This window comes from Eublepharis macularius, chromosome 13 (assembly GCF_028583425.1).
Source record: "Eublepharis macularius isolate TG4126 chromosome 13, MPM_Emac_v1.0, whole genome shotgun sequence".
Lineage (NCBI taxonomy): Eukaryota > Metazoa > Chordata > Lepidosauria > Squamata > Eublepharidae > Eublepharis > Eublepharis macularius.
The window spans coordinates 70,833,486-70,858,365 of NC_072802.1; the positions used below are offsets into that span (position 1 = coordinate 70,833,486).

The following is a 24,880-nucleotide window of genomic DNA, read 5'->3' on the forward strand; positions in this document are numbered from 1 at the left end:
TCTGCCTGCCTGGCCTTTTCCCTTGTGGAATTGCCCTGGCTCCTGTGGGAAGGTAATCCTGCAGGGACAGGTATTCCTGCAAAAGGGGGGGGGAGCATACAAAGGGGCTTCGTAGTCCTGCCCCCTCCCCCAGTTCATTGGAATACAGGATACAGTGAAGCCTCCCGCCATCAGCATTCCACACCCTGGGAAACTCTTACAGGATGACTCAGCCCAACCCCACCTTCCTGAGTAGATATAAATGACCTGCCAACATGTTTTCCACACTGTGACACTGAGAGATCTCAGTCTTTCGGTGCTACACCTCTGAAGATGCCAGCCACAGCTGCTGGCGAAATGTCAGGAACTACAATGCCAAGACCACGGCAATACAGCCCGGAAAACCCACAACAACCATTATTGGAATATTGTTGCATAGGATTGTGTCCTTGTGCAAGATGAGGTGCAGTTGGCAAGAACAACACATGCTTTTGGACGGAAGGGTGAAACCACGTGAGGTCTAGAAGAGCAAGCGGGAAATCTTGTAAATTAGATGCAGAATTCCTGTAGATCCTTTTAATTGTTTATTTATGCTATTTACTCTCCTCCGTTCTCACTGAGACTCAAGGCAGATTAAACAGTGTAAGTCAGTACAATTAACAGGATGAGACATCTTATAAGTAATGCCATATGACTAGGATTGCAGAAGTCGGAAACAGAGAACAAGTATTAAACACGGCATGTGAAACAATGCAGAAAATGGCATAAGTAAAAATTGTATTCTGTGAGAGCAAGACATAAGCCTACAGCAACAGGTAACACGTATTATACAGGGTAGTCTAGTCCATAGTCCCTGTTCCTTTGCTACTACTAATATTTTTATTATTATTATTATTCAAATTACACAATCAATAAAAAAGATCACATGTTATCATTGATTGGCTTTGCTGAACTGATACACGTTTCTGCCAAAGACCTAAGTATCAGCCCGGTATTGGTGCCATATGTATGCTGTTCCAAGTAACACCGTCTTTTGCAGTTCTGTAGGTGTTATATCAGAAAGCTGCAGTTTTTCCATATAAGTTGTGACATTTTTCGAAATAGTTCCCAGAGCCCCGGTGACAATGGGGACTACTGTTGTATTCTTCATCCATAGTCGAGTGGTTTCTATTGCCAGATCTCTATATTTAATCATTTTTTCTTGTTCTTTTTCTTTGACTCTGGCATCCCCCAAAAGCCAAACTTTTTGATTTTTTTCCACAACTGTTACGTCTGGTGTATTATGTTCAAGGTGTCAATCAGTTTGTATTCTAAAATCCCATAAGATCTTGACTTGATCATTTGCTAACACCTTTTCCTCCTGATGTTCCCATGAATACTTTGATACCGGCAGATTATACTTTTTACTCAATGGCCAATGAATCAGCTTTGCAACCCTGTCACGTCTAGCTTTGTAATCCGTCTGTGCAATTTAGCTTTTGGGGGGCAATCAGTGGGAGGGCTCCTAGTGTCCCTTCCCCACCGGCAGACCTCCTGAAGACACCTGGTTTTTGGCCACTGTGTGACACAGAATGTTGGACTGGATGAGCCATTGGCCTGATCCAAGTTTCATCTTTTTCCTGGCAGTCGACATTTTGAATTTTCACAGTTTTTCTGAATTTTGGCTTTCATAACATTCGTTTGCAATGCTTGTTCTTGTGCTGAGAAGATCATACCTTCAGTTTCTTTCTTGATTGTACCCATCTTCAACCATGCCCAAGTTAGGCTGTTGTCACTTTTTCCTTTAATGTTTTTTAGATGTTGCCCATGTAAGGGTTTGTTCTTCCAGCCATTTAATCTATTCTCAAACTGTTTCTTCTTGTATTCAGACTTTGTTTTGGTTGTTTTTAATATGGTCTCTGTTTTCAAATTATTATTATTAATAATAATAATAATAATAATTTATAGTCTGCCTTTCTCACTAAGATCCAAGGTGGATAACAGAGATACTGGAGCATCTTCCTGAACCATTTCATTATGGTACAGCCCTGTAACCTGGGTAGAAAGCCCTCCCGAGTAATTCAGTTCTGCACAATGGTTGTTGTGGGTTTTCCGGGCTGTATTGCCGTGGTCTTGGCATTGTAGTTCCTGACGTTTCGCCAGCAGCTGTGGCTGGCATCTTCAGAGGTGTAGCACCAAAAGACAGCCATCTCTCAGTGTCACACCCACAACAACCATCGTTATCCGGCCGTGAAAGCCTTCGACAATACATCAGTTCTGCACAGTTTGCAGAAAGCCAGGAGTGTGGGAGCTTTCCTGACATCTCCAGGAAGGCGGTTCCATAAGGTGGAGAGCACAACAGGGAATGCTCATGTACGGGCAGCTGTTGATTGTGCTCATTTGAGTTGGGGTACCTGCAAAAGGCTCTATTCAGACGAGCGAATCTGTTGTGAGGAAGGAGAGGTGGCCTTGACTCTCCTCTTGGAGTTTAAAAGAAATGCGTTCACTAAAACGCCCTTTTTTAAAATGTACCTTTTGCCATTGGCGTTTTTGTTTCTTCTTCTCCCCCTCCCCCAATTCCAGCTCCTTTGCTGCTAAAGTTGCTTGTTTTTGCTTCACCGACTAGATGAGGAAGGCAGGGAGATGCTGTTGAGATGGGAAGGCGCTTTTGAACTGTAGCGAGGGCGCACGTGCAAATGATGCTGTTTCGGCCAGGAAAACTTGGTCTGCCTCTCACCTTTCCCCTTAATAGCCTACGCTTCCCCCCCACACACACTAAGCCCATACAGAGTCCTCCTTGCGTTTGTGGGACTTGGTTGCGGCTGTGCAGTGGCAAAGAAGCCTCCCTCTTGCTCCCTTTGATGCCCTTACTTCTAGCCCGGAGGGCGTGGGAAGAGTTTTGGGAGGGGGGGGGAGTAGTATCCCCAGGGCTGTAAGCTCTCCTCTCCTCTGCTTTCCATTTGGGGACAAGGGAGTCGGTCGTCTTCCCATTTCCTGGAAGGCGGGGAGGGAGTTCTCCTCACTGAGCGGTTTCACAGATGCTGAAATCCCCAGCAGCTGTGCAGCTTCCTGTGGCCACAGGAATGTTTTCTGCCTGTTAATGCGTTTCTCCAGTAACTTCCTCCATCCAGCCCCTCTGTGCCCCCTCGCCCCATCCTGTTCGATGGGGTGCATCTGCCAGGACTTTGCAGGAATTGGCTGGCCTTGGGTTCGGAGCTCCCACTGGCCACCAGTGCCCTTTCCTTAATGGCTCGGACCAGATCCATTTGTTTCCTCGCTTGTGAAACGCAAGTGAGTCATGCTGCTCTGTTCGCCAAGAGAATCTCTGAAGGCTCTCTGCATGGAAAATTCTAGTTTTTCATCAGCTGGAGCTGGAAACCGTCTGTCTGGTAAACCAATTGCGTAGGCTTCCTGTGCTCTGCTCACCATTCGTCTACCGGACTCAGCGCTGCAGGTCCAGAGGAGTTAGCCGTGTTAGTCTGTAGTTGCAAAATAGTAAAAGAGTCCAGTAGCACCTTTAAGACCAATCAACTTTATGGTAGCATAAGCTTTTGATGAAGAGAGCTGTGGTTCTCGAAAGCTTATGCTACAAATAAGTTGGTTAGTCTTAAAGGTGCTACTGGTCTCTTTAATATAATGCTGCAGATGCCCGGCATGCAAATCCAGAAGCCAAGACCTGATCCTGCTCTTGCCTGTGTCCCCCAGTTCTTGGAGTGGTGCATTACCAGTCTTCTTGCGAGTGCTACTCATCTCTGGGACAGGGGCAGGATCCTGCACGTGCCATACACCCTTGTAGTTTGCATTTATGCTGTCTGGAAGAATCAATTGGTGTAGCTGATGGCGAGGGGCTTTTTGTAGGATAGACTCCAGAATTTGGGTATTGAGTTCGGTACTGTGTCTTGACTAGAGGGATCTCTAAAACCCGAGTCACTAGCTCTTATGACTGCTTGAAAAACAGAGGTATGTGTTGCAAAATCTCAAAAGCTGGAGTGAATGAGTAGGTCAGATGGGCTTTTCCAGTGGGCAAGGCAGAAAATTGTGGTGGTGCCCTGACTAAGCAGAGGTTGTAAAGCCACACTTTAAATAATGTGCACATGCTGTGGCGGGGCTGTGGCTCGATTACACAGCATCTGCTTGTCATACAGAATGTTCCAGGTTAAAGGACAAGGTAGGAGGTGATGAGAAAGACCCCTGCCTGAGAGCTGTTAAATAATAAAGAGTCCAGTAGCACCTTTAAGATTAGCACCTTTAAGACTAACCAACTTTATAAGCTTTCAAGAACTACAGCTCTCTTCGTCAGATGCATCGTCAGCTTTTGAGAACCACAGCTCTCTTCATCAGATGCATCTGACAGAGCTGTGGTTCTCAGATGCATCTGATGAAGAGAGCTGTGGTTCTCGAAAGCTGACGATGCATCTGACGAAGAGAGCTGTGGTTCTTAAAAGTTTATGCTACAAATAAGTTGGTTAGTCTTAAAGGTGCTACTGGACGCTTTACTATTTTGCGACTGCAGACTAACACGGCTAACTCCATTGCCAGTCTGAATAGACAATATTGACCTTGATGGACCAATATAATATAAGGCAGTTTCACGTGTCGATTCAATTTGGCTTGCAGAATGTGGTTATTCTGCATTTTTTAAAGATTACTTTTTTATGATCATAAGTTGTTCAGTGTTTAGGACGAGTGTATTGGCTAGAAGCAGAGGAGCCACATAGGAATGTGACTAGAAGCAAAGGGGGAGAAATCAGCCCCCCCCCTTTCCTGCAGTGGCTTTCCTCACCCTACTTGAAGCCCAATGAGGTTTGAAGTGGGCCTTCCACCAGGGACCCTGACCGTTAAGTTTCTGACCACCTCTGTTGGCACTGCAACAAACTTCTGGTTCGGAAGAGACTGGCCTCAATAGCCCGGGGCTGTGAGTGCGGAGGCAGCTGGAATCTGGGAGCTTTTTAACTCCGGCCAGCAAGGACGGATGGAAGCAATGTACTTTGCCTAGCCAGGAACCTGGCCAGGGGAAAATATGATGGTGTGCAGAATGAGCTGGGGGTGGGGGGGTGGGGGGGGAGGTGGCTGGCCTTAAAGGGCTTTGTCTGAAAGTCAAGCCTTTTTTCCCCTCCCACTGTGCAATGTGGGAGACCCTCATTCCTTCTCCAGTCACCGTTTCTCGGAGTCCAAAACTCAAGATTTAATAAGTCTTCTAACTTTCTGGCTGCATGTCAGTTAGTCTGTGCCAATGGCTGGGTCTTGAGTGTTTGGGCTCTCTCTGCTGGCATGTGGAGGGGGGGGGGGGATCGCTTCTCGTCTCAGTTCCTTTGGAGGACCGGAAAAGGGAACTTGCGGAGGGGTGCGAATGGGAATGGAAGCCGCAGCAGAGAGTTGTGGATGGTCAGCACTCGGGGGAATAAAAACGAATATAGCCGATACATAGCCAGGGCGCATAGCCTTTGGCGGTCTGCCCCCTTCCAGGTCATACACGGCCTTCCTCATCTGTTCTTGCTGGCTGGGTTGGCATCCAGCCGGGGTTTCACTAGCTCCGCTGCCCAGTTGCCAGCTGCGGGGTGACGTAGGGCTGTGGACATTTTCCAGATGAACCGCTTGGGCTGCTTGCGCCTCCGGCAAGGCCCTGTGCTGGCTTGGGGGTAGGTCTCCCCACCAGCCGGCCTTGCCCCAGGCAAGGCAGAAAAACCTCTCTAGCACATCTGGTGGGGGAGACAAGGGCCGTTTCCGCACTACTCGCCTTCTTCCAGAACGGAGCACAACGTCACGAAAAAACTGCGGAAGATAGCGTCTTCTCGTGCGAGTTTTGCGCGACGTCGCGCAAAACTCGCACGAGAAGACGCTATCTTCCGCGGTTTTTTCGTGACGTTGCGCCCCGTTCCGGGAGAAGGCGAGTAGTGCGGAAATGGCCAAGCTCAGGATTCCACAGCACACCCAGAGCAGGGACAGCACTCTTGTCTCAAACAGAGGGCCCTCTGCACGTGCCTAGCAATCTTGCTGGCTTTTGAGATCGGTGGTTCATTTCAATTGAATGCACAGATTTAATGCTTGGATTTGTTTTCTGTACTTTGTACCTCTTTGTAAGCCCTCTTGAGAAGCAAACCAGTTGAGAGGGAGGGATATGAAGAAATTCAATGGCAGAGTACCTCTGAGCGAGGCGAGCTACCGCCTGTCCCAGCCTCCGCCTTTTCTTTGTGAAGAGCTTTTTAAATTTAAAATAAATGTTAGGTGGCAGCTGAACTGGCTGCAGGGGGCGGGCACTAATGAGGAAAAGCTTACGCTGTTTTTTTAATTGAAAATGGATGCAAAAGGAGATGTACAAGAGTAAGCCATTGCGGAGAGGGTAGGCATACTTGTCAAACAAACTTGGTCATCTAGTGAGGCTTAGAGTTGACCCAAGTTAGTACCCGTCCCTCCACAAATGTAATTGACTCTCAGAAATCCCCGACGCCCCTGTCGTGATAGCCCTTAGTTTGGACGGGTTGAGATGATTAGTCAGTTTTATGAAGGAGAGGTCCACCAGTGGCCATCCATTTAGGTATTTATGCATTTATGTTTTAGTATTTCAAATCTTATTTATATATGTTATATATTTTAAATGCTCATTCAGCATTCTATTGCACCCTGCCCTGAGCCTGTTCGCGGGGAGGGAGGGCTAAAAATCGAATAAACCAACAAACAAAATCCACCACAATAGCTGCGTAGCGCCACTTTGTCCAGATGCAGTATACATTTCTGTGCCACTGTCATGCCCTCCTCAAAATCATCTGCCTGGCTGCTCTTGGAGATGGAGGGCTGGACTAGATGGCCCTTTCGCCTCCTCCAGCAGGGCGGCCCCAAGTCCAGTTGGCACAGCCTTGGTCTGGGCTGGAGCTACTCTGGGCTCACCGTGATCGTCTCTTCTGCCTCTTTCTGCAGAGCTCAAAGCCAAAGCTGCAGACAACCTGCTCAGTCCTCCAGGAAATCCGCCGATGCACTCACCTGGAGATGCCAGATAACGTACACACCTTTGTGCTCAAGGTAAGGAGAAGGTGGGTGGCACTCAGCCACGTATGCCTAATGGGCCCCGACAGAGGAGGGAGGAGAAGGAGAAATGGTCGTTCCCAACTTCTGAGCTTTTCCCTGCAGCATTTTCTGGAGGCTGAATTCTGACCATCAGGGGCCTGTCTTGGATGCAGGGTAGCCAGAACTCCAGGGGTTCCTGAGAGAATGCTGAAAGAAAATGCCTGGTGCCCGATAATCCAGCCAAATGCCCTCTTGTTCTTCAAAGAGGTCTAATTTGAGCTCAGGCAGAGCAGCGCCTTGTCTCAGCCCTGCGCTGTTAAAGAGTCTGTAACGGAATGGGATGCTGTGTGAATCCAAAAAAGTGGCCTGGGGCTGGCAGACATTGATTAGGAAGGACCTGTGTTTTTATTTGCAAGGTCCTTTGGGCTGCAAGAAATAGTATCACTGCTTTCTCCCTCTTCTTTAACCTGCCCCCCCCCCAGGTGAACACCTCCACCGATGTCATATTCGAGGCTGCAGATGATCAGCAACTGCGTTCCTGGATATCTGAAATTAAAGAATGCTTCCGTCGAGGGTAAGGTCTTACGCAGGGCTGTGTGCACGAGGCAGTCCTGCAGAATTTAAACTCCCTGGGCCTCGCTGCTTGCTTGCTTTTTAAATGGTGCTATTGCATGATCAGCAGCAGTTCAAGTGATCCCCGGCAGCCCCATTGCTCCCAGATCTGTGAAGGTGGAAACGATTCTCTACATACTCCAGAGTTTTTCTCCGTGCAAATCCAGTCTTGGCATCTGTTCGCCAGTCTTCCTCTCTTCCCTGCCTCTCGCCCTCTGCTTCAACTGCCCAGAGGAAGACTGGCCGCCTTTTAAGGGGCCCATCGTCTCGATATATATTTTCTCCTTCCTTGGCTGCTTTACCTCTCCTACCTGTGCCCTCAGTCCGGTTGTTCAAATCTCATTTTAGCCACAAGCTCACAAGGTGGATTTGGGTCAGCACTTTCTCTCCGGCCTCCTTTACTGGCTTTTGTGAGAATGATAATGTGTGTGGATCACTTTACCCCTGAAAGCACGGCACTAATGCCAGGTATTCTTTTAAGATGGAATGCATAACACCAGGGCTTTTTTTCAGAGGGAACACGGTGGAACAGAGTTCCGGCACCTCTTGAAAATGGTCACATGGCTGGTGGCCCCGCCCCCTGATCTCCAGACAGAGGGGGGTTTAGATTGCAATCTAAACGCCCCTCTGTCTGGAGATCAGGGGGCGGGGCCACCGGCCACGTGACCATTTTCGCTGAGGGTGATTTAAACTTTAAAAAACTCCCCTCTTGTTCCAGCTGACCCAAAGTGACGTCATTGTGCGGTCCCGAGTTCCACCACTGAGTTCCACCACCTCTTTTCACCTTTCTCTCTCAGATCAGATCCTGAGCTGAACTCCGAGTCCCCCTCGGAAGCAGCGACCATGAGCCCTGCAGACAGCAGTAGCGACTCTCTTAACCAAGGTACCTGAAACCCTGACTTCTGGGTCCTCCCACTTTGGGGGGTGCTTAGGTGGGGCTGGGCTACTGGAGACTCCATCTGGCACCTTTCAGCAAAAAGCCAAAGAACCCAGAGAGACCAGGGTCTGTTAAACCTTCCAGGGCCAGGTTTTCACCAGAAAAGCTCACAAGGGTAGAATAACACTAGCATTTAAATGGTAGCAGTAACTTCAGTTTTAACGGCATCCTTTCCAGTGGGCCAGCAAGAACCTGTTGGTAACTTCGGTGTTCCTAAATAATTGTTGGCCTGGTGGTCTGTCCCCCAAGGCATTTCTGATACTCTCAGATCAGAGCGCTGTCTCAGGATGACAAAATAAACAGCGTCTGTCTCTGTTGCCAGCATCCCGATTCTTGCTTTGATCCACCACCGTATTTCAAATTTCACAGAGGTGCTATTTCTAATTGAACCAAGCAAGTGTTTTTCGCCCTCCCAGGTGCAATGCAGTCTGGCCTAGCAGATCAACCTTGTCAGAAGACAGATCAGTTCCTGTCTTCTTATCCCTGGTTCCATGGTCCCATTTCTCGAGTCAAAGCAGCCCAACTTGTCCAGCTTCAAGGACTTGAAGGGCATGGGGTCTTCCTCATCCGACAGAGTGAAACTCGACGGGGAGAATATGTCCTCACTTTCAACTTCCAAGGAAGAGCAAAGGTAATGAACCTGATAGCAAAGAGTTGTGGCTGGTTTTTTTCCCTCTGAAGTCCACCGATAAGGCTAATTAACCAGCACAGACCCATCCCTCATACACGGGAGCCGAACTTCTCAGGCCAAATCTGGAGAATTGAATTTCCTTTATTTCTAGGCTGCATTCTCGGCCCAAAGATCCAGAGGAGAGGAGTTAGTCGTGTTCATCTGTTGTAACAAAATAGTAAAGAGTCCAGGAGCACCTTTAAGACTAACCAACTTTATTGTAGCATAAGCTTTTGACAACCACAGCTCTCTTCGTCAGATGCATCGTCAGCTTTTGAGAACCACAGCTCTCTTCGTCAGATGCATCTTCAGCTTTCGAGAACCACAGCTCTCGAAAGCTTATGCTACAATAAAGTTGGTTAGTCTTAAAGGTGCTACTGGACTCTTTACTATTTCTCATCCCAAAGGTTCCAAAGTACCTTACATCATCAGTTTTTTAAAACAAGCAACATTATGAAACAACCAATGAATAACATTGCCCAGAAAAAAGCTGTAGTGATAAAACGGAATAAATGTCCAACAGCACTCTAAGAGCAGTAAAAATAAACAGTGCCAATGAAAGAAAAATCTTTTCTTAGTAAACCACAGCAGAATCAACGAGTGCTAAAAGGCAGCCAGAAATAAGACAAAACTCAGTTCAGTCTTAATAAACTTAAAAGCAAAGCGAGGACTTGGTGCCGAACATGTAACGGGATTGGCAGAATGCCACAGCTGGGGCAGGCGCCACCTCTCACGGTCACTCAGCTCCTGTACTCGGTTGTCACATGGGGAGCTGATCTCTGAAGATCCCACTTCCTCCTCAGAGAGGAGAGTGCCCTCAAGTCATAGCTGACTTATGGCAACCCCTGGCGGGGCTTTCATGGCAAGAGCCTAACAGAGGTGTTTTCCCACTGCCTGCCTCTGCAATCTGGTCTTCAGTGGAGGTCTCCCATCCAGGTACTAACCAAGGCCGACCCTGCTTAGCTTCTGAGATCTGATGAGGTCAGGCTCACCTCCTCAGGCAAATCATGTATAAAAGAACAAAGCAGCTATTGAAGCATCTACACAACTCTCGAAATCGAGTTTGCCAAGTTTAGAGCTCAGCCAAGTCCGGGCAACTGCGGGGAAAAAGTGTAGGCCCTCTAGTTTAAAGGTAGGGACTTCTTACAGGAGCAGGGATCCGCTCGGGTTACCTGGGAGAAAGGCAGCTATATAAATATTATAACTGAATGAAATTGGGGGTTTCCTAGGAGCAAAGGGCCTCTCCCTGTTCTATGCAGAATTCACACAAGAGGGTTGGCTATGTAGATAATCTTCCCCTTCCTGCTTTCTTGGCAGCACCTGCGGCTCTCAGTGACGGAGCGGGGCCAGTGTCGTGTCCAGCATATGCATTTCCCCTCCATCATGGACATGTTGGTCCATTTCCAGCGGCATCCCATCCCTCTGGAATGCAGCGCCCCCTGCGATGTGCGGCTGTCGAGCTACATGGTGGTTGTCCCACACACGCAAGGTCAGAGGGGCAAGTGGGCTGCTTGTTAGGACACAGGGCAGGGGAACGGCATACAGAGTAATTGGGCAGGAGAATCCTCCTTGCTGTTTCCGCCCCCGTTTTTGCTCTCTCCTCCCTTTGATGGCTCAGAAGGAAAAGTGGAGTGGATTGGCAACTGAGCGTGTGTGTGTGTCTCTGGAATGTGAATGTGATGTTTTAGGACCAGCGCGATGCTCCTTTGGCTTAGGCCCAAAACAGAATGGGCCAAGGTTCCTTTTTTCTTTGGTGGGTGCGGGGAGGTATCTTCCGCTGTTAATTCTGCTGATTGGGACACAAGCAGAACGGGAACGGCCGTGTACTGGCCTCTGTGAATGGGCTTGTAAGTAGCCGCTTGTGTGTGGCTATTGAGGCGGTCAGCAACCCGGGATTTTTTAATATATTTTTTCCTCAGGCTACCAATAGACCCATAATGACTAACGGAGGCAAGAGAGAGTGAAGAGTTTTAGACTTTATAGGTGCATGAAAGCTCAGGCGGCTTCCTTGTGTGCTGTCAGAACAGCTGGGAAAAAGCAAGCTGGAAATAAAGGCTCCTTTTGAGCACTGGAAACGCAAAACGCACGGAAAGGGTCTGGCCTTCTCAGTTTCCTCACCCTCAAATCCTGTCCCTAGTTGACTGCAGTCCTTGTTCCTCCCGAAGAGGTGAAGAAAGGTAAAACAGTTTGTGCCTAAGGGAAACTGGAGGCAAAGCGGTTTCATCAGTTGTATCATTGACCAATATAGATTGCAGGACCTCTTGATGCAAGAACGCCCAGGGCCTCTGTTCATTTGCCCTAGGAATTTGTCAGGATTGTGCACATGTCACAGTCTTCCCAGAGTACAGCATGTGCGCCTGGGTGCAGAACTGAACTCCCTGAGCTTTATCACATTTCTAACCCTCCTGACTAAGACAGGGAGCGTGAGCAGGGGCAGGCATACCAAGTCAGGAAGCCAGTGAAGGGGGCCAGGGCCTCAGCTCGTTTGCCCTTCGCTGTTACTACCAAAGGTGGGGTGGCGTACAGATGCATTGCAGTTGTGTGACTTAGCCTTAGTGTGTTAGGAGAACCCGGCTGCAGAGTTTTGATTCCATTTAGCATCGTGTTCATGGGCACCCTGCTGTAGGCACATGAGTAAACAAAGGTATTTTTGTTGGTTTCTCTCTTCCGCCAGCAGGCTCCAGTAACCCCGTTCCACATTCCTCCTCCGTGCTCCGCTGCGGGCCTGAATTCAGCCTTGTGCAGATAACCCCCTTCAGGTGTCCAGAAATCCACCCGGCAGACAGCCTTGCCCACAGTTCCTCAGAGGAGGAGATCTTCCACCTGGTGCCCCCTCCAGAAGAGTTGGCCAGAGGATTATGGAACAGAAGTAGCCTGTCGGGGCCACCCACCGCACCCGCAGCGCATCGCCAGTGGGACAATGATTATGAGATGGACGCACAAGGCAGGGGCCATTTGCGGGCAGTCAACAACCAGTACACACTGCTTTGACACAGTGGGACATGCTGCCCCACCCCACCCCTCCGCTTTTGCACAGGACTCTAGGCAAATGTTTCAGAAAGCCATGAGAGATGTCTGCCCCCTTACTTAAGGAGGGGATGTGTTTGGTAAGCTACAAGGGAGGCTCACACCACTAGGGGGGTGACCCTAATATTGGGCCTGTTAAAGGGCCGGTTCTTTTGGTAGGCTTTTTTTTTTTAAACTCAGTTCATTCTTCCTTATTGGTTTTTGCACATTGCTCTTTTGCTTTTATCAAATGTTGGTTTCCTTCTAATCCCAGACCTTCACTGGTCGGTGGTAGACATTCTCATAGGATCCAGAGGAGTTAGCCGTGTTAGTCTGTAGTTGCAAAATAGTAAAAAGTCCAGTAGCACCTTTAAGACTAACCAAATTTATCGAGGCATAAGCTTTCGAGAACCACAGCTCTCTTCGTCAGATGCATCATGCTGTGGTTCTCAAAAGCTGACGATGCATCTGATGAAGAGAGCTGTGGTTCTCGAAAGCTTATGCCTCGATAAAGTTGGTTAGTCTTAAAGGTGCTACTGGACTTTTTACTATTCTCACAGGAGGCAGTTAACTTGTTGTGATCCTTGTTTCCTAATTCTTTCTGCACTGCCAGAGTCGAGCCCTTTTTTTCCCCTTTTGCAGAGCTTCTACCTTGGCTCTTCCATGAGTGAGTTGGGCTTGAGTCATTATCACAAAAGGTATTAATAGAGCCAGACTCCCTGGCAAAAACAAATGCCGCACTGGCCCTCCAAGAGCTTTAGTACACTCCCTTGCCTTCACCTTTTTAAGAGCTACAGATTGGCAGCAGATCTTTGAGAGCTCAGGTAGGGAAATATCCTTTCCCACCCCTTCTAAATGGTGCTCTGAGGCACAGCCTTGCCCCCTCCTGGATGGAGCGCAGCAACATTAACGGCCACAGCTGCCACCCTTGGTTTGCCTTTTCTCTGGAAATGCCAGGTTAAACTGTGGTTCTTACTTGCAAGGAGGAAGGAGCAGCTAGGTTCCACTCTGCCCACCCTGTGGACAGCGCTGCACTGGGAATGCAGCAGCCCCTAATCTCTATCCTTGGAAGACTTCTAGTCTGAGTTTGGCAGGAACATCGTCACCAGCTTCCCGTCAGGCAGGCATCTTCATCCCAGCCACTCAAGCTCCAGTCTTATTTATGCTTACATAGATGTAAGCTTTATTGAATGCTATGTGACTCACTCCTGCATAAAATGCATAGGATTGGGCTACGTGGCTCAGTTTTCTGGGCCTGTTTATCTGGCATTTTTAGTACAGATTTCAGGGTAAAGTAGCAAGCTTGTCGCATAAACTTTGGGTCCCGAATTATACCCTACTTTTCTCCAAAACTAACTGCTTACCTCAAGCCGGAGGAACAGGAGATGGTATTTTTAAAAATCTAATAAGCCTTTCATGACACAGGAATAGCCCAATAATTCTTCCCCTTTGCCCAAAAACCCCTCCTCTGTCAGCAGATACTGTTATGCACCTCTGTTTCTCTGCATATAATCAGTTTGGGAAACAATTGTTAACTTGGTTTACAACAGAGAAGTCTGGATGTGGGAGAATCTCCTGTGTTCCAGCAAGGATTACTTTAGGAAGATGCAAAAAGGGGAAAGCATCTATCTGCGCTGCCATTCCGATCTGGTCCAGCCAACACAAGGAATGAAATGTAAACCTATTCCCCCCCCCCTTTTTGGAAAAATGAAGTGGGAATTTTGTTTGGGACCTTCTTCCCAAAGCAAATGAAGTCTCCAGGATTATCTTCTGCTTCCTTGTCCTCTTACAGTGAATGTACAATTAAGATGCGTTAGCCACCAATAGCAGAGTGCCTCCATCTGCAGGAAATGAGATTCAACCTCCTGGCCATTAATTGGCAGCCTGGGACTACAGCATCTCGGTATCAGTTGCTTCAAGGAACGAAATAGCCTCCCCCGGTCACGCCCAGTGCCAGTTAATAGTGTGCGTGGACGATAGTTTGAAATAGCCACCAGCGCCTGATGATCCTTTTCCAAATCTGATTACTTTTTGAGGGCCAGGCTGATCTTGGTGAGATTTATGGGCTGTAGGTTTAAACACACACACACACACAGGAGAACACACCAGCAGCTATCAAGGCCCTTTAAGGATTTTCAACCTGTGGAAGGCAACATTTTTAACCATGTGCTCTTCTAAAGAGTGATGCTTTGGGGTGGACTAGTTGACCCTAGAGGTACCTTCCAACCCTATTGATTCTATGAAGAGACTTTTTTCCATTTACCGCCTTCTCTTTTAACCTTAAGGTTGCACTGAAAAATTAACCTAATGCCGTACTTGGCCAGGGAATCCACAGCATTGATCCACCATCTTCAGCCTGTATTTTGCTTGCCCTCAGGGTTGAGGTTTAACTGTCACCCTTCAGGAGTCGGAAGGACTTAACCAAAACTGAAAGTCTGGTCCAGGAGCTGTTAAGCCTCAGATGAAAGGCCCCCTATAAGCTATTTCTGTTCTGTGTCAGGACACCAGTTCCCTTACTGTTGCGAGTAAGGGAACTGGACACCTCCCCCCCACCCACCCCTGCTTTATGAGTGAGACCAGGAAGGTGGTTGCACAGCTCTGGGGCACAACGGCAAAACTGTGTTTCTGTGGAATTTGTGAGGGTTTGTCACGGTAAGTATGTCACGGTAAGGAACACTGTCAAAGCCCTTATAACACCCTTCAAATTTTTACGCAAAGGACTTGGGCGCACAGGTTTCCAATGATAGTTTTGATTTTTCCTGTCCCCTTCTTTAGCTCCTGCCAGTCAGGTACACTTTCCTTGCAGCTTCTTTGGGTCTGTGTGCGGAGAGAGAAGTAGGGCTTCTAAAATGCAGAGGGAACTGAAATACATTGGAAGAAGTGGGCTTAGGTTAGCAGGGAGCCAGAATACCCGCTCCTACATCTTTCTCCCGGGATGAGGAGCAGCCTGAGATGGGCATCACAGATCCTTTTAAACTAGCATTAGCAGAAGACAAGATGGGAAATGGGGAAGAGAGAAGCCACTCAGGCCTGAGTGAACAGAAGATTGGGGCTGAGACTTCTGGAAAAAGTCAGTGCTCTCCTCTAACACTAATGCGAGGATTTAAGGGTTGTGGAAGTTGCTAGCACAATACAAGGAAACAGTAACTCACAATAGCTCATCTCATACATGCCTTTGTATCACTTGATGTTTCACACCAGGAACACCAGAATTGCCTTTCCTGAAATAGTAAAGTGGTACAAAAGCACTGCCTGGTAGCTACAGCCAGCCATTCCATCCTACGGTAGCTTGTACATGTGCACCTCCCCTTCCAGAAAGGTTCAGAAAGTGGCAAACTGCCATCTTACAACTTGACTGTGACATGCCGCCACCTAAAAAGAATGGCCCTGGTGACTTTTGCATCTGTCACGAACGCTTCCAACGCTGGATCCATTATGATGTGCTTAAAGAACAAGACTGTGCCGTTCTTTGCAAACACAGAAAACCAGGACCACGCAGCAAGTAAAATCAGAGAATGTCCCAAGGACACAAAACATACTTGGTCCCCAATACAGATAGTCCCCATTAAAGTGCTATCCCTGTTTCTCCTACATGCACAAACAACTGCGAGCATCTCAGGAATGTCAAGGCTCGATATTATTGGGTGGTAGACACGGCAATATAAAGTTCTGTTCAGCAAACTCAGGTAGGGGGAGAACAGATTTTTCAGAAGGGAAATCCACTTTGCATGTGTTCAGGGACACATTACCATCTATTTGACAGAAAGGGTCCTAACATGGAAAGCATCTCACCAGTAGACTGGAACATACAGTTTGAAACAAGGTTACCTGTGTTCACATGCTGTCCCTCAAGTCTCACTTCTGATGGTGCAAAAATGTTGCTAAAGAAAGCTGCACAATGGCCTTGCAAAAGCAAAAAGGAGACGGGCAGCGTGGCTGTAAAGCACCAGCCCAGTCAGCAACTCGCCCTGAATGCAAACGACCTTTCCAGTGGCTATCAAGAACAATGTGTAGATATTTCTCCATTGCAATTTTGAATCTTTTTATCCTAGAAAGGGACTGGCTTTTGCAGATGACAAGCTTGCTACTTTAAACAAACAAAAAACCAATAAGCCTTTAAAAAAATACACACACTATGTGTGTTTATTAAGTGCTTCCTCTTTCCAATCTTGTATAGTAGAATTTTTCTATATATTTTTTCTGTATGTATTGTATGTGTAACTTATTCTTGAATACTATTAAATACACAGATCTGCTCCTGCAGGAAATAAACTGTTTTTAAAGATTTCCAATGGTTGGTTCCAGTCGTTCTTGTCACCCCTATCCCAATGCCTAATCATTCTGCTTAGTTTTGAACAAAATACCTTACACCTGGAGAACTGATCTTACAAAAGGAAACCTGTCTTAGCCCATGATCATGCATAGCTACATGCACCAAACTTTCATGTACCAAAATACAATGTGCGTTGGTAGCAATGTGCGTTGCAATCACTTGGAAACAAAACAGTGAGGTGAATGGGTATCTGACCTGAGCCAGTATATCAGTTCTAATACGATGTTCTTCAGAGCACAGCTCCTGCCATACAAAAGGTTCATAAAACTATCAGCGGACAGAAAATCCTACGTGCAAAGAGTGACTTAAGGTACCTTTGGAGTTAGAAATTCAAACTGGATCTGAATTTCCCTCTCTCCTCTGATTGTTTTGTCCCCAGCTGCCTGCTACAGTAAGGTGCTTGTTAAACTCACAGATTTACACAGACGTTTCTACGGAGAAGGCAGCTTAGCTCAGTCTCTAAAGTCTGCCAAGTGGATGCCCTACACACTACTTGACTGGACTGGGGTGGGGTGGACGACAGTACAGCCAACATGTTAAAATCATACAGACACCAGAAAGAGTCAGTTTTTAAAACTTTTTTTATTTTTAATTTTTTTTAAAGTTTTTATTTTATATTATCTACAAAGTAAAAGTTTCCTCTTAACTTAAAAGTTACACCAACCACTGCCTTACAACAGTGATTTCCCCCTCATCAAACATGATTTTATAAATAATAAATCCGTTATCTGTTTGACGATTACAGTTTGCTTTTACCGAACCTCTTTCAAGTTTAGTTAGAAGTAAAAGGGATTTTGTCTTGATTTCTTTTAGTGAGAATAGCAGCAAGAATCACTCTCGTTACTTCTTTCTCTAGCAGATGAATTCATAACTTTGAAGGGTTGTTTTAAAAAATAAATAGCTTTTCCAGTTTTTTCTGCAAGCGGAAAGGGACGGGGCCCTTTTTTTGACACAACACATGGAATTATGGAATTGTCCCACAAGGTTTTTACATGCCTTATCCACAGTCCGAATTTCTCAAACTGCAAGGTGAACTGTTAGCATTCCTATTGGATGTTACAAGAATTTTTTCTCTCTCAAACAAAAATAAATGAAATACTAATTTTTCCCCATTTTGTTTCTGTGCTTCCGAGTCGGTAGAAGCAGGAGAAGGAAGGTATTTGGCCTAAAAAAAGAAAAAGGGATCCCGCCTCACAGTTATGGTAGGTCAGCTTTACAACTGCTGTTGATGGTGGGTTTGTACTGTAAAGGAGAGAGAAGACCACGTGAGAGAAATGCTCATAAGCTCATCAAGGACATTTCCAAAGCATGCTGGCTGCAGGACAAACCCTTGGAGAGCCAAGGCAACTGCCCCTTTCCGTTCCCAACCCACACTCTCGTCCACAGCACTCGGTAACAGCGCTGTTCATAATGACCAGGGGCTCTTCCCCCTCCCCGCAAATACAAGAGACACGAGTCTAAGTGACTGATCCTTTAAAAAACATGACAATATTAGTAAGAAAGGGCTTTTGAGTCAAACAAGTAAAAGAGCCCAGTAGCACCTTTTAGACTAACCAACTTCATTGTAGTATACGCTTTCAAGAGCCACAGCTCTCTTCATCAGATGCATGGCAGAGCAGAGCCATGCATCAGACAAAGAGAGCTGTGGTTCTCAAAAGCTTATGCTACAATAAAGTTGGTTAGTCTAAAAGGTGCTACTGGACTCTACTATTTTGCAACTATGGACTAACATGGCTAATTCCTATGGATCTATGAATCAAACAAGCATCTCAAGGGCCATATTTAGACCACCACTCTCAACAACCAGGACTGCCGTTTCAAAGGGGGAGGGGAGAGAAAGTAAAGAGATTTTAGTGGGCCGGATTCAGAACAACGTTTGAAAGCCTGCTGTTAAGACATATTAAACAACAGAGCAGTGTACTTAAAGAGCTTTTGTTAAAGTTACTTTGCTGTCTATAACTAACACTATCAGGTATGTCAGTGGAAGGGAGGAGGAAGTACAAACCTCCGTAAATATATACAGGGCTCCAGACTAAACATGGAATATTTTTGCAAAGAGCAATTCTGTTCTGAAGACAAGTCACATAGCCATACTGGCCCATTCAAAATTCAAGGAGAACAAAATCTGTAATATCTTTCATTAGGGCCAACGAAATTGACACAAAACGTGTTATCTGAGGACATGAACGCTCTGCTCCGAGTCCTAGATCTCAAACCACGTACACTCTTCCCCCTCCTGACTTCTCGTGACCTGCTGTAGTTATGACACAAATGCTCCTCTCACCTGAAGGGTGCGTCATGTAGGGAAAGTGTGTTGCTGTCGAAACTGGAATGTGCTGTAGTGCACTCTGAGCAATGGCAGCTTGGGCTCCACCGGGTGGCGGCTGGGTCGTCATGAGCATCATTGGAGCATGGGCAGTCGGATGAGAAGGAGCCATCCCCGACTGCACATGGGCCTGAAACAAGGAAGGCTTTATTAACGAGGTCACCAGGCCGGCTCACTTCTGGCCATGGGATTCCCCAGCAATGGCACTGAAGCTGCTGCCTCAGAGGGAGGAGAACGGGTGGGGCCACTACAAGCCTGAGGTCTCACGCTTTATGGATAGGATCTGCAGCCAAGGACACCACAGGATTCCTGCTAGAACAGGACAAGAACCTGTTGGGCTGAAGAAGTAAGCAGGGGAGGTGGGGAACACCCCTTTGCCATCAACTGGGGAATGGGGATTGCTTTGACACTGAAGGGGAGAGAAAGGATGCTTCATTTTGCTATCAGAATGGACAGGACACTAAGAAAGAGAGATACATAAATGGGGCAACACTGGCTTGATATGCAGAGGAATAATCTAAACGGAGTTCAACAATGTTAGGGAGAGAAATGCTCTCCCAGCCCCACTCAGATGCAGATGAAAAAGACCTTGTCCCATTAACAACAATAAAATTAAGCAGCAGAGATACCAAAGGTTTAGTATTTTCCTAAGGATCTTTTAGCGTTCCGATCTGTAAACCCTCAAACTTACCCATTTCTGTATTTGTCTGCCAGCCTGAAGGGCCATTCCCAAGTACAGAGTGGGGGTTTGGGGGACAGCCCCCCCCCACTCCTCCTTGCAATGCTGCAAAACAACACGGACAGCTGTGCTCTGTTTGTATTCTGTATGCAAATGCCAGATTATATGTAAATTCTGAATAGACAATGAGGTCTTCTGGCCAATCAAACCCCAACACGTTATGCTCAAAAGGCAGGCAGAATCCACTTCTGAGGACATGCAACCCTTTGGCTGGCCCCAAGCCAACAGCTGCCGAGTGTACAAACTGGACATCCAGCCTGCACAGGGGCAAAAGCGAAACGAAGGGGGCTCTGACGGGCCGTTCAGGAACGTGAATTAGCCGTAGCCAACCTTCAATTTCCCTTTCTAATGCTGCAAAGCCCAACATAAAGGTGAAGAAAGAGGACTTCTCTTCCGTAGCGGGCAAGGTAACTTGAGCACTGTCGTGGCACAAGTTAAGGCAGCAATTCAGCAGACGTTTGTTGGCCTTGCCAACTGGCCTCCATCAGCTTCCTGTAGAAAGCAGCCTCCGCAATGTCACCATCTGAGAGCGACCACCTGCTCCCCTAAAACTAGACACTACTTTTAGCCACCACAGGTTTCCCCAGATCAGAACAATCTGGGATCACAGACCCCAAGAGAAATTAATTCCACAACAGCAGCCTCCCCAACACTAGCAAACTCTTCTGGGCAAGGTCACACAAGAGACTTCTTGTTACCTGGGGGACGTGGGCCATGTGTGGTGGGTTGGTGTAGGCAGGCTGTACATGGGAAGGGTGGATGGCAAAGACGGTCTGCTGGGCTGTTGGGAAGCTGCTCTGCGGAGACTGTGCGTTTGAGCCTGGGGTCATGGAAGGAGGAGTTGGCGCAAGACCAGTGTGATAGATTGCCGACTGCTGCTGTGCATTCGTTAAGTGGAGGGCCTGAGCAGCCTGGTGTTGATGTGGCTGCAGAGAGAAAGAAACGGACTTAAACACAGTACCACCTTTACAGTATTTGTCACAGTATCATGCTGGTCTGCAGGAGAACAACAAGATTTGAGTTCAGTAGCACCTTAAAGACCAACAAGATGTTCACAGCATAAGCTTTCAAGTTCCCTTCTTGGTATCTGAAGAAAAGAGCTTTGACTCTTAAAAACTTATACCCTGAAAGTCTTGTGAGTGTTTGTCACAGTGCTGCCACTTTCCTACCATCGCTGGTTTTACACATTCAGTGCTGTGTCATCATTTCCTTCTCCTACACAGCAGCCACTAGTTGCAAATGTGGCAGTACAAGGCAGCCTCACACTGGGAAACCACAAGGGGACTGACCCGTTTCACTAGAAGCTGTTTAAACACTTCATGGGCTTGACACAAATATGCAGAAATTAGCATTACGGAGGAGGAACCTTATGTGCATTTTCCATCCCTTTAAGATGCAAGGGAGGCTCAATCCCCTTTGGGTTGGGCCCTCCCTATGGTGGCACCTTAGTTAGGGAACAGCTTCCCCAGGGAAGCCCACTAGGCAACATCACTGTCTCGCTTTTCTATTTTTTCCTCCCTCCTAAGAATCAAGGGGACTAACAATGCAACAACCAGGTTGCAAGAACACAAAATATACTAGTCAACAAGCACGCTCCAAACAGAGTAAAATACACCAATTAAAATTACAAATTAAAAACAACTCAGAATGTTTAAAAATGCTTCTGCTACCCTTTATTTTTTGAGCCTATCTCTTCACAGATTATCTCGATGTTATCCTTGGCACTGTGGAAAGAGCAATTTTAAACTAGAAAGGTGGTACATACAAGTGTTAAAATCCAAAGACACTTTTGCAACTGACTTGCAGCAACCTTAGGTCCACTATGGTGACTAATCCCAGCTGCCAATTCTTTTCCAATTGAACCAGCACAGCAGAGCCTGTTAGAGATGGATTGTGAACCATTTCCTACTAATGCACAACCACAGGCAGGCAGAATTAACCCAATGTGCTGCACAAAGCTAGACCACAGAGCATTCACTAGGCCAGTGGTACACAGGCCCACTAACAGCCTTCTCTATCATGCACATTTCCTGTTCTTTCTCTTACCTGCACTGGACTAGGAGCTGGGTGGCTCCCTGCATGTTGGTTCTGTTGCTGCCCCGTGGGTGTCGCAGAAGGCTGTGGGTGTGGCGGGTGTGGGTGCAGGGTGGCACTGGGATGAGCATACTGCTGTGCAAGAGAACCAGTAGAAACTGGGAGGAAAAAAGAAAACAAAATGAACTAAGCGCCAGCATGGACAGAGTTCCCCTCCATCCAGCCCATCTCTCTCCATCACCTTTTAAAGCATGTTTCTTACATCATATCTAAGAATCTAATTTGGCTGACTGCCAAACTGTTCTTAAATCAACCATTATGCCTCTTCATTCCCAACAGCCCTGTAAAGTAGGTTAGGCTGAGGAAGAGCAACTGGCCCAAGGTCACCTAGAAAGCTTCATGGCTGGGAAAGGATACGAACCTGGATCTTCCAACACTTGGAGCACTACACTGGTGAATCACAGATATTTATATGGAGTGGTGTATAAAGATAAATCAGTAATAGAAAAATATTGAGCCCCCCTAGCTTTATATCCTACCGCTCTTCTCCCTTCTGTGACCTTAAGTTATTGCGATAAAAGTCCAAACTATCTAGAAAAAAAATCACACAGTTTGTGTGTGCTCCATACAGTACAAACGAACAAACATACTTTAATCTGTGTGTTCTGGCCTTAGCTTTTGCTGGTGTCTAACTTTAATCACAGACCTCATCAAATTAGCAGAGTACAACTATTTTGCAGGCAGAGACAATTAGCACAAGGCCATCGCAGTCAGTGTTTACCAGACCAGAGTGACTTCTAAATAGAACTTGGACAAGCAGAAGGATTTCAGAATCAAGAAACTGCAGAAAAATCTTTTATCACGATGTTCTGCAGTTGATGAATGGGGTGAGGAAAAACAACGACGACCAAAAGGAAACACCTCCTGTCCGCCACAGGTCAGTTAACCTGAAGAGTCTCCGTGGGGTGGAGTGAGGGAAGCATCTTTGTGATGATGCTCGCTGTACATCCTTGGTCCAAGCCCAGCCAAACTAAGTCGATCTGGTCTCCTTGTACCTCTCCCCTACCCCCACCATCCAACAGCTATCTGGCAAATAAGTAACTGGGGGATGCCCAGTTATGTTGGGCAATACGGCACAGGAGGGATTGTACAAAAATGTATCTGTAAGAGGAATGAGAAAACAGCAACGGAAGTAGATGCTTTCAAAAGGAGCAGCAGAACATTGAGAAAGTTTTACCATAACCCTATAACCTAAAAAGAAACCAAATTACCAGGGCAGCAGGGAGTGTAGAAAGAGAGAAAAGGGAGAAGGGGAAGGAGAGGCCTGCCAAATTCAACATCTGTTGAGATTCTGCCCGTAGGTGAGGTACATGAATCCAGTGATAATCAACGAAAACCATAATGACTGCATGATACTGCCACCCTCAGTAAGATGGCAATAATGATATTGACCTTTGTTTGAATGACAGCAAGCAAACCACTCATAGCGCAAATACATTGAGAACTATCAAAATGCATTATTACAAAAGTACAGTGGAGTCCATTTTTAAAAGGATGTTCTGTTAAAAGAATAAACTTGTGGAAGGTGTTCCAGTGCACCAAACCAAACCCTGCGACTGCATTACAGCCCTCTAAATAAACGCAACAGGTGGCCGCTACATTTCCAGGGCAGCTTTGTACAAAGCCTGTCTGACCCCAACCCCCTGTAAATGCTCTGAACACGAATCCTGGGGGTTCCTGCTGCAGACTGAAAATCAGCAAAGCCCAAAGGATGCCAACGGGAACTCTCCTTCCCTAAATGACCGTCCTCCGAGTGACACTACATCTTCAGGTTCAAGTGAATAAACGATAAACGGGACTGGAGTCCAGGGGCACCTTAGAGACTGGCAAGATTTTAAGGCCGTGAGCTGCAGAGAGTCAGAGCCCTTCAGACTTGAGTACTCGGATTCTGTTCAACTGCAGACCAACATGGCTCCCCATATGAAACTACAAGGGATAAAATTCTTTGGGGGAGTTAAAAGATCGTAATAATACAGTGGAACTCAAGGAAGAGTTTCAATCACCCCGGCCCTTGCTTTTTCAAAGCAAACTTTCTCGTTCTCGTGGCTGAGTAATTCAGCAGGATTACAACTGTGCCAATGCAACAGGGAGCCAAATTTTCAATGCATTAACACACCGACTTCCTCCCTCTGCCCTCCAAGCCCAGGCTTTGCCCTGCCAGAGTTGTGCTTTCTCTTCTGATGAATTGGTGACGTTTGTATCTTATATATCCTTGGACCAGCGCAGTCCAGATTTTACCGTTCCCATCAGAACTGACCCAGACTCAGTGGTCATCTTACTTGTTTTGCCGGTCAAGACAGAAGTAAGTATTTCTCAGACAATTGGAAGCACGCTTTCCTGTCAACAAAAAAGTTCCTCTAACGTTTAATCTGGTTTGATGCAAAGTGAAAGAGCAGCCATTCAACAAGCCTATTCCTCCAACAGATTCTTTCAAGTTTACTGTACAAATCAACGTTAGTACAAAAAACCCAACTCACTGGCAAAGTAGAAAGAAGGGCCTGTCTCCTTGCTGTAGGGTATTTTGGGACATGCTGAATTTGGGGAAATAGAAAGGGAAATTAGCTGTGTGCCATGAGATTAGAGCACCACTTCCAGTCTCCTGGAAAGGTTAAACAGTCAATGATTGTTTTCATGCACAAACCAATTTGCAATTAAGAACAAGTTAAAAGATTTTAAAATGAATTCAGATATCTGCTGGTCTTCATCAACATTAAAAATGTCAACTACCACTGGTGTTTTGGTATAGCATAAAGATTAAGAATCAAAATTTTAATTTACAATGAAGACCAATGCATCAGTTCTTTTTTATGGAGATGGGGACAGATTACACCACCAGAAAATTGGATTCCTCAATATGCATAGCTCCCTTTCCCCAAAACATTGTTCTGTTCAGCACACCAGATTTGAGGACAGAAAGAAAACCACAGGAGATTAGAGAGAGTCAGACACAGGAGAATGCTGAGTACATATGAAGCAGAACCAGGATCAAGCACAGGAACGCTCCTTGGCGGCGCTGAGACTTTTGGAGTCTTTCAAAGTTTAACAAAGGCTCTGCCATTAACAATGAATGTTAACTACATGTATTGTCGAAGGCTTTCACGGCCGGAGAACGATGGTTGTTGTGGGTTTTCCGGGCTGTACTGCCGTGGTCTTGGCATTGTAGTTCCTGACGTTTCGCCAGCAGCTGTGGCTGGCATCTTCAG

The 24,880-nt window shown here is 46.7% G+C and overlaps 2 protein-coding genes across 11 annotated transcripts in view; one reads left to right on the forward strand and one right to left on the reverse strand.

The window, feature by feature from the left end:
• Window positions 1–12,560, forward strand: part of SH2B3 (SH2B adaptor protein 3) — a 48,975-nt gene extending 36,415 nt beyond the window's left edge. The window contains exons 2-7 of one of the 2 annotated variants that reach the window (XM_054996574.1): window positions 6,874–6,975; window positions 7,443–7,534; window positions 8,370–8,455; window positions 8,926–9,140; window positions 10,497–10,668; window positions 11,854–12,560. In XM_054996574.1, coding sequence (XP_054852549.1) covers window positions 6,874–6,975; window positions 7,443–7,534; window positions 8,370–8,455; window positions 8,926–9,140; window positions 10,497–10,668; window positions 11,854–12,170 — 984 coding nt within the window. In that variant the 3' untranslated portion in view covers window positions 12,171–12,560. The remainder of the gene's footprint in view (window positions 1–6,873; window positions 6,976–7,442; window positions 7,535–8,369; window positions 8,456–8,925; window positions 9,141–10,496; window positions 10,669–11,853) is intronic. The other variant, XM_054996575.1, reaches the window with a different exon arrangement.
• A 4,521-nt stretch (window positions 12,561–17,081) lies between these two features.
• The window catches only part of ATXN2 (ataxin 2), a 59,638-nt gene continuing 51,839 nt past the window's right edge, over window positions 17,082–24,880 (reverse strand). For 6 of the 9 annotated variants that reach the window (XM_054995796.1, XM_054995795.1, XM_054995794.1 and 3 more), the window contains 5 exons: window positions 24,155–24,208; window positions 21,630–21,775; window positions 20,282–20,509; window positions 18,803–18,974; window positions 17,082–17,760 (listed from right to left, as the gene is read on the reverse strand). In XM_054995796.1, coding sequence (XP_054851771.1) covers window positions 17,732–17,760; window positions 18,803–18,974; window positions 20,282–20,509; window positions 21,630–21,775; window positions 24,155–24,208 — 629 coding nt within the window. In that variant the 3' untranslated portion in view covers window positions 17,082–17,731. The remainder of the gene's footprint in view (window positions 17,761–18,802; window positions 18,975–20,281; window positions 20,510–21,629; window positions 21,776–24,154; window positions 24,209–24,880) is intronic. The other 3 variants (XM_054995791.1, XM_054995790.1, XM_054995789.1) reach the window with 1 other exon arrangement.